The sequence below is a fragment of the Panthera onca genome, chromosome B4, assembly GCF_046562875.1.
Source record: "Panthera onca isolate mPanOnc1 chromosome B4, mPanOnc1 haplotype 2, whole genome shotgun sequence".
Classification (NCBI taxonomy): domain Eukaryota; kingdom Metazoa; phylum Chordata; class Mammalia; order Carnivora; family Felidae; genus Panthera; species Panthera onca.
The window spans coordinates 133485475-133501010 of record NC_138345.1 but is presented as its reverse complement, the minus strand read 5'-3'; the positions used below and the strand labels follow the sequence as shown (position 1 = coordinate 133501010).

The 15536-nt window shown below is 37.5% G+C and overlaps 1 protein-coding gene across 2 annotated transcripts in view; it reads left to right on the top strand.

Annotated features, from left to right (window-relative positions):
- The window catches only part of SLC25A17 (solute carrier family 25 member 17), a 46011-nt gene that overhangs the window by 23007 nt on the left and 7468 nt on the right, over nucleotides 1-15536 (top strand). The window contains exons 2-4 of one of the 2 annotated variants that reach the window (XM_060656267.3): nucleotides 2861-2921; nucleotides 5319-5385; nucleotides 6798-6949. In XM_060656267.3, the coding sequence (XP_060512250.1) occupies nucleotides 2861-2921; nucleotides 5319-5385; nucleotides 6798-6949 (280 nt within the window). The remainder of the gene's footprint in view (nucleotides 1-2860; nucleotides 2922-5318; nucleotides 5386-6797; nucleotides 6950-15536) is intronic. The other variant, XM_060656268.3, reaches the window with a different exon arrangement.

Sequence of the window (15536 nt, the reverse complement as noted above, 5' to 3'; positions counted from 1 at the left end):
CATGTTGTCTAGACCACCATATTGCTGGAAATGGAAGCCCTCATTTCACCCTTAAATTTTTAACTCTCACATTTAAACTTAGGTTTTCTAACAAAACCTGGAATAAATGTGTGTGTCTGTGTCTGTGTCTTCTCCTTAAATAGGTAAAACTGGTAAGCTTTTCATTTCCTCCCCATTCCACACTCCTCCCCCCTGCCTATGCATGTTTACTGCTGCTGGCCTCCAGGGGGATGTGATGAAAAGGTGGCATTGTCTTCCTGCAGGGTATGACAATGGCAAGCTTTCTGGTCTCTAGAGTTTTTCCTAGTTTCTCCCATTCTGACTGAGTGTTCCTGACAGATAAACCACCTGAGACTGAGACACCTGACTTCAGTTGTTAGGGTACCCAACTAATCAACCAGAAAGTCACCCCAGAGCTCCCTTCTGCTTCCCAATCCTCATTCCCACCATTTGTAGTAATCCTGTTGTATTAGAGTTCTATTGCTGCTGTAACAAATTACCCCAGATTAAGTGGTTTAAAACAACACAGATTTTATATCTTTAGGTCCGTAGGTCAGAGGTCTGATGCAGGTCTCACTGAGCTAGAATCAAAGGTGTCAGCAGGGCTGTGTTCTTTAATGGAGGCTGTAGGGGAGAATCCATTTCCTTGCCTTTTCTGGCTTCTGAAGACACTTGTATTCCTTGACTAGTGGCCCCTTTGTCTAAAAGCCATCAGCAGTGGTTGAACCTGCACATTGCCTTACTCCCACGTATTCTTCTAGCTCCTTCTACTTTTAAGGACCCTTGTGATTACATTGGACCCAGTCACATAATCCAGAATAATCTCCCTATTTTAAAGTCGGTGATCAGCAACCTGCCATGTAATACAATGTGTTCACAGGTGCTGAGGATTAGGCCATGGACATCTTTCAGGGGACTGTTCTGCTTACCACACCTATCTCCTGTGCATTTTGTCTGTGAGTTCTTTCAAAGTAGCCTCACTCTGCTATCCTTTTAATTTCTGGTCCACCAATAGACCCTTCTTTGTTTTTCTATACAACACTTTCATATATAAGCCTTTTCTGTGATTATTAGTGATTGGAATGAGGGAGGAGGCAATGCTGGGTTTTCAGTTCACTATCTTGATCTAGTCTTTCCACTACTAATAAATTTTACACTTGATCTTAGTCAAAAGGCCGAGAAACAATTCCAGTACTAATAAATTTTAAAAAGCTTTTTAGTTTTACTAAATTTGAACTCGTTTTACTAGATTTGAACTTTTTATGTTAGTTCCTGAGGAGGTAATAGACCATTGAGCTCTTTGGACTGGCTGTTCTCTTTATCTTGGTGTAAGATGTACTTCCCTTTAAGATTTCAAGGTAGGTAGGCAGGGGTTTCTAAGTTAGGAACTTTGGGTGTATGTTTAAAGCTGGCAAGGAAGAGGAATGGAGATGTCCCAGTTGTTTGAAAAAGTTTCCAGACAGGATTTTTCTGCCTGAAATGCCCCATTTATGCAATACCGGCATGGACACGTAGTACTATGCAATAGGAAAAAAAATGCCACAGCCTTAATAACCTTAGTAAGCATTGTCCAGTCCTCATTTTTCTTGGAAAAGAAACCTTAGTAAGCATTTGCAGTCCTCATTTTTCTTGGAAATTGCCTGTAACGTGAGCAAGGATGCCAGAAACATCTCTGTAGACTATAAACCTTTGTAGGTCCAGTGTTCCTTGGGACATCAAATATTACCTAGTCCTTACCAGAAAAGAACATTTATATTGGAGTCATCAAAAAAGCATAAATAACTGAAGGGTAAGTTGAATAAATATTTCATTAATCTATGTTATCCAAAGAGATAGAGTGAATAGTCTTATAATCCCGTAGAGGAGACATATAAACAAGTGCCGTGGGAACACAGAGCATGAACAACATATAGTAATGTAACCTGATAGGCAGGGGGTGGTAACATTCAATCTGAGGTTTGAAGCATTCTAATAGGACAATACAGTGCTCTCCCTTGTCAAACAGGCTGACCTATTTAAATAGCTAAGCGATCTGGCATATGTTTCTTATCTATAAAGTTGACCTAATTTCCAGTCGTTACCATGATTAAAATATTGTACATAACCATTATTAGATCAGTAGCTCAAAACTTGATATTCTGCCTGAGAATATATACCAGTGGGCCTCCATCTAGGTTGAGAACCATAAACCCACCTGGAGATTTCATCTGTATAATTTCATCCCTAACTATATGCTTGTGGTTTTTATCTGTCATAAGGTTTTATGAATGGAAAGACCGGTTGCTGGCTTCTTTCCCTGATAATTTTTGTCATTGTGTTACCCTGGATGAATTATTTATAGAATATTGAGCTGAGATTGTCCCTATTTTATTTCAAACACAAGTAAACAAAGCTATTGTAAAGAACAATATGATTTTTATACCTCTTTTACTTTGTGGTAAATATATTGACTAAGCAAAGAGACTAGAAGTATTTATCTGTTTTATTACTAGATATTTTGGCTTGTAAGGTTATCAGAGAATAGGAACAGCAACTGATCTATAAAAGGTTAAAAAAATCAATTTATCTGCTATTTTTTATGTGTGTCCTGGGTTGCAAACCCCTATGTTTTTCTCTTCAGGGACCCACTTCATTTTCTTTTTCAGTATGAGAGAGAAAAAGATTTCTTCTGGAAAATGAAATACTTGTGTTTAAGTATATAACTTTAGAACTTGAACAGAAATAATCCCAATATTGTATATGTCTGTTCACTGGAAATCTGATTTGACCCCTGGTTAATAATGAACTTTTGTTCATTTAAAAGTCGTGGCTCTTTATTTTTGTGAAACTATAATGGCTAAAGTCTTTTCAAATTTTTCAGGGGAGTGTGACAGCAATGACAGTATTCTTTCCCTTGGATACAGCTCGACTTCGACTTCAAGGTGAGTAACTTTTGTAGGCATCATATTCTTTTCATTTGGTGTCAGGAAACAAACATATTTTTCTAGTAACGTAAGAATATCTGTTTTGTTAGGAATCTACCCTTGTCCTTTTCCGCTGACTTTAAATACTGGTCATCAGTGCTGTTTCCTCATTAACAGAGAGGCGTTCATAAATGAGTCATAGCCTCAAGCATTCTCTAATCTGAGAGAACCTGAGTGGGCTTGCTTTAGTACGTTAGAATCATTACAATTCTTTCCAATAAACAATATGACTTTTTAAAAAAGATTTTATTATTTTTTTTTAAGTAATCTCTACACCCATTATGGGGCTCGAACTTACAACCCCAGGATCAAGCGTTACATGCTCTACCAACTGAGCCAACTAGGAGCCCCAACAATATGACTTTTTAAAGGCACAATGTGGAGAGTTTTTGCTGGGAGTAGATCTTCTCAAAAGAGAACAGAGAAGAAATAGGAAATGCATTGAAGCCAAACACCCACTGTCACTGCTAAATTGGGCGTGTAGTCTTAGTTTGCCTTTTTTGAATTATTGGACTGTGCAACCCTCTATAATTCCTGCTTGTTTTTCCCTCAGTATTTTTCAACTTGAAATTATAAACCTGTGCCAGAACTTACATGAAGAAATAAAAGAGTAAGATTAGCTTTGAACAAACTAATTCCTACAATAAAACCCTTCATGGCTATTATTTTACATTAATTTTAGAGTTTTGTGATAGGTAATAATTTCACATGACTCAAAAGCCAAAAATCTCTAAAACGATACACAGTATGGTGGAAAATCTCACTGTAATCTGCCCCTTCTTTCCCTCTCTTCTCTCCCTTGCAGATAATGTCTTTATTAATCTCTCAAACAGTCTTGCAGAGTTTTGTTATGGAATAACAAATAAAAAAAAAATATATAGGGGCACCTGGGTGATTCAGTTGGTTGAGTGTCTGATGTCAGCTCAGGTCATGATCTCAAGGTTCTTGAGTTCGAGCCCCACATCAGGCACGCTGCTGTCAGCCTATCCACGCAGAGCCTGTTTCAGATCTTCTGTCCCCCTCTCTCTGCCCCTCCCCAACTTGCACGCTCCCAAAAATAAATAAATATTTAAAAAAATAATATATATATTCTTAGTTTTCTCCCTTTCTTACACAAAAAGCATTTTTGCTACACTGTTCTGCACCTTGTATTTTTCACTTAACAGCATATTGTAAATGCCTTCCAAATCAATGCTTTGGGAGCTTCTTCATCCTTCTGGCTGTAGAGTGTTCCATAGTGTGGATGCTCCATAACCTGTTTACCCTTCCCCCTTTCTAGATTCTTGGGTGGTTTCTTCTCTTTTGTAGAATAGACTCGTTCATATGCTGCTTTGTTTCTGTAAGTTCAATGTGATAAATTCCCAGAAATGAGATTGCTGTATCAAAGGGTTAAACCTGTTTGTAAATTTTTTTTTTTTTACAATCGTTGCATTTGTCTTTTATTTTATTTTTATTTCTTTTTTTTTTTTAAATATAATTTATTGTCAAGTTAGCTAACATACAGTGTATACAGTGTGCTCTTGACTTCGGGAGTATATTCCTGTGATGCATCGCTTACATAGGACACCCGGCGCTCATCCCAAAAAGTGCCTTCCTCAATGCCTGTCACCCATTTTCCCTGTAATGTTTTTTTTAATGTTTATTTTTGAGAGAGAGACAAAGTGTTAACAGGGGAGAGGCAGAGAGAGAGAGGGAGACACAGAATCTGAAGCAGGCTCCAGGCTCTGAGCTGTCAGCACAGAGCCCAACGTAGGGCTCAAACTCATGAACCGAGTTTGAGCCCTCCTAGGTGAGGCTCCTAGGTGCTGAGCCTCCTAGGTGCCCCAATTCTCATCCTTTTGAGACCTTTTAGTTTTTAGGTTAGGAAACCGAGCACAAGCCTAAAACTTTGAAAACTTGAGTTTTAATCCTGGCCCTGCTGCCAACTACATGTGTCCTTCACAGCTTTTGTGTCTGTAGCCTCTTCCCTAACAGGGAGATGGTAATTTATTTCCACTCTACTTTATAAGATGTTAAGATAAAAATGAGAATATGTAACTTTGAAAAAAAAAAAAGCCCCAAACAAGATAAGCCTTATGAAATAGAAGATCTCCTGTCACATCTTTTGCTTTGGAAATTAGGTGTTGAATTAAAATGCTTTATGGTTCGTGAATACCAGATGAAACCCAAGGGATCCACAGTTGGGAATTGAGCACATGGGAACAAGGAGGGTTGTTGAGTTCTGAGGCAAGCTAAGGAGCTCAAATAGGGCGGGAGATCGCTCAGGTGAGGTAAATGGCATTTCAGTGAAACTTGCTGATGCTGAAGATCATAATTCTCAGATTTAGTTTAAACGTATATTCTTTCATCTTATAGTTGATGAGAAAAGAAAGTCCAAAACTACACACATGGTGCTCCTGGAGATCATTAAGGAAGAAGGCCTGTGAGTACCAACCACCTTGCTCGTCCTTGTTAGAGCAGGCAGCCCGTTGGGAGATTGCCAGGCTTCTGGCAAATCTGCACTCTCTCCTCCCATTCTCGCAGCCTTACAGTAGTTGTGGATTTTAATTGCCCAACTTATAAGTACATAATTGTTTTCACCTCCTTGAAGTTCTGTGGTTGGCCATTTTGACTCTTGATCATAGAGTCTTCCATGAAACCAATGCTTTATGGTTTTGTTTTGTTTTTTACAGTGAGCTGAAGAAGGTGATAATTTAGTTTGTTCTATGATATATTCAGGCAGATTATGTACTTCTTTTGGTTGGTTTTTTTTTTTTACTTTTTATTTGGAAATAATTTCAAATTCACAAAAAATTATGAAACTAAAAATAGTACAAAGAATATCAGTATATGCTTTATGCAGATGGACCTGTTACACTTTTTCCCATTTATTTTACCATCTGTGCTCATATTCTCTCCCCTCTCACCCTCCCTCTTCTCTGTTACACACACACACACACACACACACACCACACAAACTTTTTTCAGAATTATTTAAGAGTAAGGTACACACCATACATCAAAGCTTTTACCCCTATCACATTAACAATTTTAAAGAATATAACTCCCCTCCCTTTTTTTTTTAATAACATACTTCTCATTTTAACTTTGTCTCACGTTTCTTTATGATTAGATTGAAGCTCTGCATTCTTGGCCAGAATAATGCATAGGTGATATCGTGTCCTTAGGATATCACATCTGGAGTCACGTATTGTCCACTGGCCCATCATTGCTTAATTATGGTTTCTCAGATTTGGGTTAGCCACTGAATAATTTTTCCTCTCTTGCAACTATAAACAGTCTATGAAGAGAAACTTTAGTATCAGTATTAAACTCAAAAATTCCTGCTTTTTCCGTGGCTTATAATTGATTACTATATGATATTATTTTGGTGCTTAAATTGTCCCAGGTGTGGCTAGTAGGAGCCCTTCAGCCATGTTCCTGTGCCCTTATAAATGCGCCCAACCACTTCTTTTTTTTATACTCGCTATCTATATTTTCTTCATTTTAAATGCTGTTACCTTGTAGTAAAATGTGAGTGATGCCACATTTACTAATAGCCATGAGGAAATTGTCTCTAATCTTACATAGTAACTTACTAAAGGAAATCAATGGGAGGAAATCAGTAAAATCAATCACTGAAAGTGTGTTGTTTCTTTGGCCTCATTAATGGTAGAGAAGATGTCTTGGTTTGGGTATCTTTCAGAATATGAAATATATGTGCAGTTTGGAGTATGTTGTAATACAGAAGTGAACTTCGAGAATATGTGAATGATCAGCTTTTCCTGGGACTTTGCCCATTGCTACTGGCTTTTGTCCAGCATCTTTACTTGGCTTATTGTGTTTTTCCTCTAGCCTGGCACCATATCGAGGGTGGTTTCCAGTTATCTCCAGTCTGTGCTGCTCCAATTTTGTCTATTTCTACACTTTTAATAGTCTCAAAGCAGTCTGGGTCAAAGGTCAACGTTCTACTACTGGAAAAGATTTAGTAGTTGGATTTGTTGCAGGTAACAAAGTTTTCTGAGTATAAAATTTTTTATATTTTAATATTTATCTTGTGGTTCATATATTCTGTAAAGTTTATTTTAGCACAAATTAATGCTACAAAGAATGTAATTCGTTTTCTGACTTAGCCGTGTGTGTGTGTGTGTGTGTGTGTGTGTGTGATAAAAACACATAACATATAATTTGCCATTTTAACTATTTTTAAGTGTATACTTAAGCAGTAAGTTCATTTATATCATTGTGAAACAGATCTTCAGAACATTTTCAAACTCTATAACCATTAGACAGCAAACTCTCCCTTCCTCCCTCCCCCTGATAATCACCATTCTACTTTCTATTTCTGTGAATCTGACTACTTGAGATGCCTCATATAACTGGAATCATACAGTATTTGTCTTTTGTGACTGACTTATTTCATTCAGCATAATGCCCTCAAGGTTCATTCATGTTTTGCTCTTTTTTTTTTTTTTTTTTAAGGCCAGATACTATTCAGTTGTATGTATATACCACATTTTGTTTATCCATTCATCTATTGATGGGCATTTAAGTTGTTTTGGCCTCTTGGCCACTGTGAATAGTTGCTGTTACGAACATGGGTTGTGTAAATAAATCTTTTTGAGTCCCTGCTTTCAGTTCCTTTGGATATATACCCAGAAGTGAGGTTGCTGTCATATGGTAGTTTTTTTGTTTTTTTTTTTTTAATTTTGTGAGGAACCACCATACTGTTTCCCACTGTGTCATATAATCCCACCAGCAGTGCACAGCGGTTTTAAGCTCTCCACGTCCTCACCAGCTCTTGTTATTTTCTGGGTGTTTTAGTTTTTTTTTTTTTTTTTTTTTTTTTTTAATGTTTTATTTATTTTTGAGACAGAGAGAGACAGAGCATGAATGGGGGAGGGTCAGAACGAGAGGGAGACACAGAATCTGAAGCAGGCTCCAGGCTCTGAGCTGTCAGCCCAGAGCCTGACGCGGGGCTCGAACTCACGGACCGCGAGATTGTGACCTGAGCCGAAGTCGGACGCTTAACCGACTGAGCCACCCAGGCGCCCCTGGGTGTTTTAGTTTTGATGGTAGCCATCCTGATGATGATAACCATCCTGATAGTGAGGTGATATTTCACTGTGGTTTGATTTGCATTTCTATCTTTTCATATGCTTGTTGGCCATTTGTATGTGATCTTTGGAGAAGTGTCTATTCAAGTCCTTTGCCCATTTTTTAATCAAGTTGCTTGATTTTTTTGTTGTTGAGCTGTAGATTTTTTTCTTATTTTTTTTATTTTAGAGAGAGAGAGAGCATGTGAGCAGGAGAGAGGGGCAGAGGGAGAGAAAAACCATATATATATATGGTCTTTAATCCATTTAGAGTTAACTTTTGTATGTGGTGGAAGATACAGGTCCAACTTCATTCTTTTGTATGTGGATATCCAGATACCCAGTTTTCCTAATACCATTGAAGAGACTGTCCTTTCCCATTTGAATGGTCTTGACATCCTTGTGGAAGATTGTTGACTAATTACACAAAGGTTTATTTCTGAGCTGAGTTGGCTTACTTTTTTCTTTTTTTTAAGTTTATTTATTTATTTTGAGAGACCAGCTACCCGTCTAAATAAATAAACTTAAATAAATAAATAAATTATTTAATTGAAAAACAGTTACCAGGGGTGCCTGGGTATCTCAGTCGGTTAAGCATCCATCTTCAGCTCAGGTCATGATCTCGCGGCTGATGGGTTTGAGCCCCACCCCGGGCTCTGTGTTGACAGCTCAGAGCCTGGAGCCTGCTTTGGATTCTGTGTCTCCCTCGCTCTCTGCCCCTCCCCCTTGCACGCTCTCTCTTTTAAAAATGAATAAACATTAAAAAAAAAAATTAAAAAAACAGTTACCAGGCTAGGAGTTTTCATGTCCCCTCGGTTTTCCTCTTTACCTGTATGAAACCACAGATGTTTTGGGGCACCTGGGTGGCTCAGTTGGTTGAGCGTCCAACTTTGGCTCAGGTCATGGGTCTTGCGGTTCGTGTGTTCAAGCCCCGCGTCTGGCTCTGTACTGACGACTCAGAGCCTGGAGCCTGCTTCAGATTCTGTGTCTCCCTCTCTCTCTGCCCCTCCCCTGCTTGTGCTCTGTCTCTCTCTAAAATAAATAAACGTTAAAAAAAATTTTTTTTTAAAAAGAGTCACATGCTCCACTGACTGGCCCAGCCAGGCGCCCCTGTGGTAAGAAATTTTAAGATCTACTCTCTTAGTAACTTTCAAATACACAATACAGTATTATTAACTGTAGTCATTATGGTGTACATTACATCCCATGACTTACTTATTTTATAACTGAAAGTCTGTACCTTTTGACCCCCCCACCAGACCAAGTTTTACATAAAGAGTATAGCACACAGGATTTCATTCTTTGTGGAAATGAATACTTGTAGGTAACAGAAGACACGAACAGAAGTTCCTCCAAAGAAGACATATACATGGCTAACAGACACATGAAAAAATGCTCAATGTCACTCATTATCAGGGGGAAAAAAATCAAAACCACAATGAGATACCACCTCACACCTCTCAGAATGACTAAAATTAATTCAGGTAACAACAAATGTTGGCGAGAATGCAGAGAAAGGGGAACCCCCTCACACTGTTGGTGGGAATGCAAACTGGTGCACCCACTCTGGGAAACAGTGTGAAGTTTCCTCAGAAAGTTAAAGATGGAACTATCTTATGACCCAGCAATTGCACTACTAAGTATTTATCCAAAAATACTGATTTGAAGGAGCACATGCACCCCAATGTTTATAGCAGCACTATCAATAATAGCCAAATTATGGAAAGAGCCCAAATGTCCATCAACTGATGAATGGATGAAGAAGATATATATATATATATATATATATATATAATATATATATATATATATATTATATGGAATTATGGATATATGGAATATTATATATTCCATATAATGGAATATTACTCAAATGTCCATCAACTGATGAAGAAGATATATATATATATATATATATATTATATGGAATTATATATATGGAATATTATATATTCCATATAATGGAATATTACTCAAATGTCCATCAACTGATGAGCGGATGAAGAAGATATATATATATATATATATATATATAATATGGAATATATATATGGAATATTATATATTCCATATAATGGAATATTACTCAGCCATTAAAAAGAATGAAATTTTGCCATTTGCAGTGATGTGGATGGAACTAGAGTGTATTATGGTAAGCAAAATAATCCAGTCAGAGAAAGGAAAATACCGTATGATTTTACTCATATGTGGAATTTAAGAAACAAAACACAGGAACATAGGGGAAGGGAAGGAAAAATAAAATAAGATAAAAATAGAGAGGGAGGCAAACCATAAGAGACTCTTAACTATAGAGAACAAACTGAGGGTTGCTGGAGGGGAAGTGGGTAGGGGGATGATCTCAATGTGTGATGGGCATTAAGGACGGCACTTGTTATGATGAACACCTGGTGTTATACGTGAGTCATGAATCACTAAATTCTACTCCTGAAACCAATACTATACTACATGTTAACTAACTTGAATCTAAATGAAATTTTGGAAGAGGAAAAAAAAGAAAGTGTGCCCAACTGCACAAAGTGGCTTGTGATCTAGTAAATATAATGCCTTAAAAAAATAAAAATTTTTAAAATTCTAAAAAAATGAATACTTGTAGTAAGTAACTCAGGATAGAAACCCAGGAGTCATTATAGCAAGTGCTGTCTCACCCTCCACATTTGTTTGGTCATCAGGAACCATCAGTCTCAACCAAGAGCACACTGTATACACTGCATATTAGCTAATTTGACAATAAATTATATATATGTAAAGGAACCATCAGTGTCAGGGATGCCTGGCTGACTCAGTCAGTAGATCATGTGACTCTTGGTCTTGGGGTCGTGAGTTCAAGCCCCATGTTGGACATAGAGATTACTTTAAAAAAAAAAAAAAAAAGAGCCATCATCATTCTGTCTCCTAAGTATCTCTAGAATCTGTTCCCTCTTTTCCATATACATAGCCATTTCCCAAAATCAAGCACCATCATCTCTCACCTGGACCATTGTTCTATTCTGTTCTTGCCTCTGAGGTCTTCCTCACTAACCTACTTTGCATAGTCTTGCCCAGCTAACCTTTCTGGAAGAATAGTTTTCTAACACTGTCATAACTCAAAGAACTCAAGTTTGAGATTTGTTCACTTGGAAAAAAAAAAGTCAGAATAGATCCTGAGGTGTCTTATACAGAAGGGATCTTCCTTTTTACACAATTGCAGCAGATGGCAATCTAGTATTATCCTTAATACTTGAGACCAAGTATTTGTAATGTCTTGATTTTTTTTTAATGTTTATTTATTTTGAGAGAGAGTGTGCATGAGCAGAGGAGGGGCAGAAAGAGAGGGAGAGAGAGAATCCCAAGCAGGCCTATGCTGTCAGCACAGAACCTGACACAGGGCTAGATCCCATGAACCGTGAGATCATGACCTGAGCTGATATCCAGAGTTGGATCCTTAACCTACTGAGCTGCACAGGTGCCCCTGTAATATCTTGATTTCAATACATTTTAGATTCTATGGTTTTATGTATTTACATTTAAAAGATTACGAGTCACAGTCAAGGACTAGCTCATATAACTTTCCATGAAACTGCTAATTCATGAGATATATGATGAAATCTTTTTTAATTTTTCAGAGATGTTTATTTGCTAATATCTCACATCCCATTCTCCACCAGGCACACAACACCCTTGTTATTTTCTCTCACTGTGCTCTGCTTGTCTCCTTTCTAACTGTTACACATCTACCATTACAGTAGATTCCCCTATACCTAACACTACTAGACTGGTATAGTAGAGCACTTAGTTTTTAAAAGTCATTTGACCTAGGGAGTATCATAAATAGCATACTTTATATTTTATTTTAACTTAAGATGTATATATGTATATTTTAATCCTTATTTATTTTTGAGAGGGAGGGCAGAGAGAAGGAGACAGAGGATCCGATGTAGGCTCCATGCTGACAGCAGAGAGCCTGATGTGGGGTTTGAACTCAAGAACGCAAGATCATGACCTGAGCTGAAATCAGTTGCTTAACTGACTGAGCCACCCAGGCGCCCCTCATTTTTTTTAGTATATGGCCAAGGTATATCAGTTCACTATGGGAGTTTTGTGCCTTTTCTTGTACATACCCCATATTTGTAGAGTTTTGCCTGCATAACAGATACAATTGACATAAGCAGGTTGGAGAAAAGACATAGTATCAGTCTAATTCACTTACATTCTGTAGTGTCTTCTTGAGTATGTGAAAGAAAGGTGCAATGGGTCTGTGTCAGTTGTGAGCATCATCTGTTACATATCTTCTCAGAGAGATGGTGGAGAACTGCTGTCCTGAAACCCAAATCTGATTATGTTATCCCCAGCTTCAAACCCTTCCATGTCTGCCACCTGCAAATAGGATAAAGTCATGGCGCCTGTAGTGTAAAAGGATGAGAGCCCAACATACAAGATCTGTGTTGATACTGCTTACCTCTAGCTTGATCTCTACTGGCTCCCATCCTCTCTTGGAAAACTGATTCCTTGAATGTACTAATCCATTTAATAACTCCATTCCTCTACAACTATTGTTGTCTGTCCGATACTGACTGTTGTTCATCTGATATACAGCGTCCCCACTCCTGCCCCCAAACACAGGATTATCCAGCCCAGAATCAAAATGTCAGTTGTATCACAGTTGAGAGACACTTGGTCAAATGGATTTTGTCCTCCTTTATAATTCTGAGATTCTCTGATTTCAGGTTGTCTTTTTCTGAAGATAGGGAATTCTTTGGAAATGCCTTTTTGAGTTTTAAAATTTTCCTTGTAAAATGTTTTCTCACATCTTAATACCTATGCATTCTTAGAATTCGAACCACTTTTTCTTTTCCTGCTGTGGGCCTTGTCATGTATTAAAATCACTGTAGAAATGAGTTTCTTTGTCTCCAAGGAGTACTGGAAACAGTATTATTGTTATTCAAGTTCTGCTCGAAACGTAGAAATTTATTACTTACTGTATTTTCATAGGAAAAAGACTCATATAGCTTGATACCTTGGGGAAGGATTTGGGAACAGAATCTTAAGGAAAACTTAAATGAAGAAGATAATTGCCACTTTTATGAAATCGGGATTTTCACCAATAACTGTTTTTGAATGCCAGTGGTGTTACTGTTAGGACAGTTCATATTCCTCTCCTGCCCTCCGGTCTTTAATCTGGTAAGGCGGGTTTGTTCCCCCTTGGGTGTCAAGTTGCATTCCTTCATAGGGAGCCCTATGGTTAGATTTATAGCCTTGATCCGCCTACCCTTTTCCTTTATCAGTAGTAATTGCACTTATTTCCCAGGGGCACACACATAATTAGCATACTTTCTGATGTTTTCTCTCCTTTAACAAAGAAGACTCACTGGTGATAAAACTATTTTGTTTTCAAAATTCCAGAAGTAAATAGCTGTATTCCAATTCCCTGAATCAGTGAATACGATTTTAGTATGTGTGTTCAGTTACTGTTCATTTCTTCTTACTTGTGCTTCTGTTTTCTTATAAATGATTTTTTACAAGTAAAAATAAAATCATTCAAATTGAAAGAAAAACAATTTCTTGTATTTAAGTAGATAAAGTGTTAGTATTCCCATCTTCGAGCTGAAGCATCAGCCACAGCTTGGAACTGAAAGAAGAATTTTCTACCCAGGTTTGTAAATAAGCAGAGAACTTTCTTTCCCCTTCAGCCATATCCCTCGTGCATCGGTGACAGTTGGAATCCCTCATCATGACCATTTGTAGCTTGTTTTTCTCCCATGGAATGCTGTCCTTTGCTTGATGATATAGGTTGTAAGTTTTTAGTAAAGTTTTGAATCCTCAAATATTTTGAGTGTCTTTTCTCAGAACTCGTAAAATTATAGTGGCCAAAAAATACCTCTCCATCTGTTTTGGCTTAGAGGATGAACAAAGTACTTGAACTTTTCAGATACAAAGCTTTGAAATACTAATGTTTTCACAAGGATTTTATGTACTCTTCTTTAGATGATGGAGTGCATTTTTGTACTTGAGATTGTTCTTAGAACCCTCTCCATTTTCAGCTCATGTTAATAACAGAGATATGAAAGCAGAATTTCTTTCTTTTTTTTTTTTTTTTTTTTTTTGGTGCAAAAAGATGATTTTATTAAAGCATGGGGACAGGACCCATGGGTGGAAAGAGCTATGAAAGCAGAATTTTCAATGATGGTTACATCTTAACTGAGGCTGCATTGCCTCCGAAGTGTTTTGTGTGTGCCTACCTCTTGAATAGAACATGAAGGGAATTTTGATTTCTAAAGAATTTGTTTAACAGACAACCCATTTCATTTGTGTAGGAAGGTATGTATGCTATGTCTACAGTATCCACAGAAGCCTGTGATCTCTGTTCCTGAGCTTTCCTGTCTTCATGTTAAAAAAAAAAAAAAAAAAGTAGACTGCTCAGTAGTACCTTCTAGTCTGAATTTTCTGGCTGTTGATTTTTCAGTCAAGAGATGTGTACATTCACTAGGAAGACATTATAAAGTCTGGGCAAAAAGCCATTAAAAAGTCATGTACTGATACTCTTCTGTCGTGGTCTTCTGGGCACTGGCACTTTTTAAAAACAAGATGAGCAAAAATCTCTAGGTAAGGCTTTTTCAGATAATGATCAATGCCTTACGTGACAATGCGTGAATACAGTGAGTCATAGCTTAAAGATGACTCAAGTTATGTGACTCTTCAAAAATATAATAAATACAGCTCATAAAATTTTTTGATGTCTTTCATTTTGAGAAATGTGTTCTCATGATGCTCTTAAGAAAGGGGTAACAAAATGTCTCTCTTTAGCAACTGTATACAGCAAATGAAAAAATTGGACTTGAATCTCTTGGCTGTTTCCTCAAGCTTGTCTTTAGTTAGACTGTGTTTTCTGAATAGTGTGTTTTGAGATTCCTTAAATCAAAACATTCTTTCTCCTGTTGTATTTAAATGACTTTAGTAAAAGAAGATTTCTCTTCCTTAGGATTTTGCCTCTTGGTTCCTCAGAGCGTGGCTAGAGCCAGACAGCTTTATGTGTGGTTGTTTGCTGAATTTGTTCATTGGTTCATTTGTTCAACATTTATTTAACAAATATTTATAAAGTATCTACTATGTGTCAGGCACTTTGTTACAACTCTATCTGGTATTTTTTTTAAATCATTCCAGGACTGATGAGGAATATTTTAAAATTTCAAGATGGTGTTAACTTGGGATCATGTGTTTTCAAAAAAGAAGCACCTGGCTCATTGTATTGTTCCACTCTGAGGCAACTTTGGGGGGCCAAGACCCCCATCCTTAAGCTTGTAAGGATCGTGATGCTTGCGGAGCTGTTTCAGGTGTTTTGTGGTGGTTCATAACTACTGCTTGCTGCCTGCCTATCCTAATTCCCTAAGCGATGAGGAACTCTTCTGGGAGCCTCTATCTAGTCCCTGGTGAAGCTCTTTCAAATGTCACCACTTTCTCCCACCTGTCACCCATTGTACCAAATCCATACTCACTTAAAACC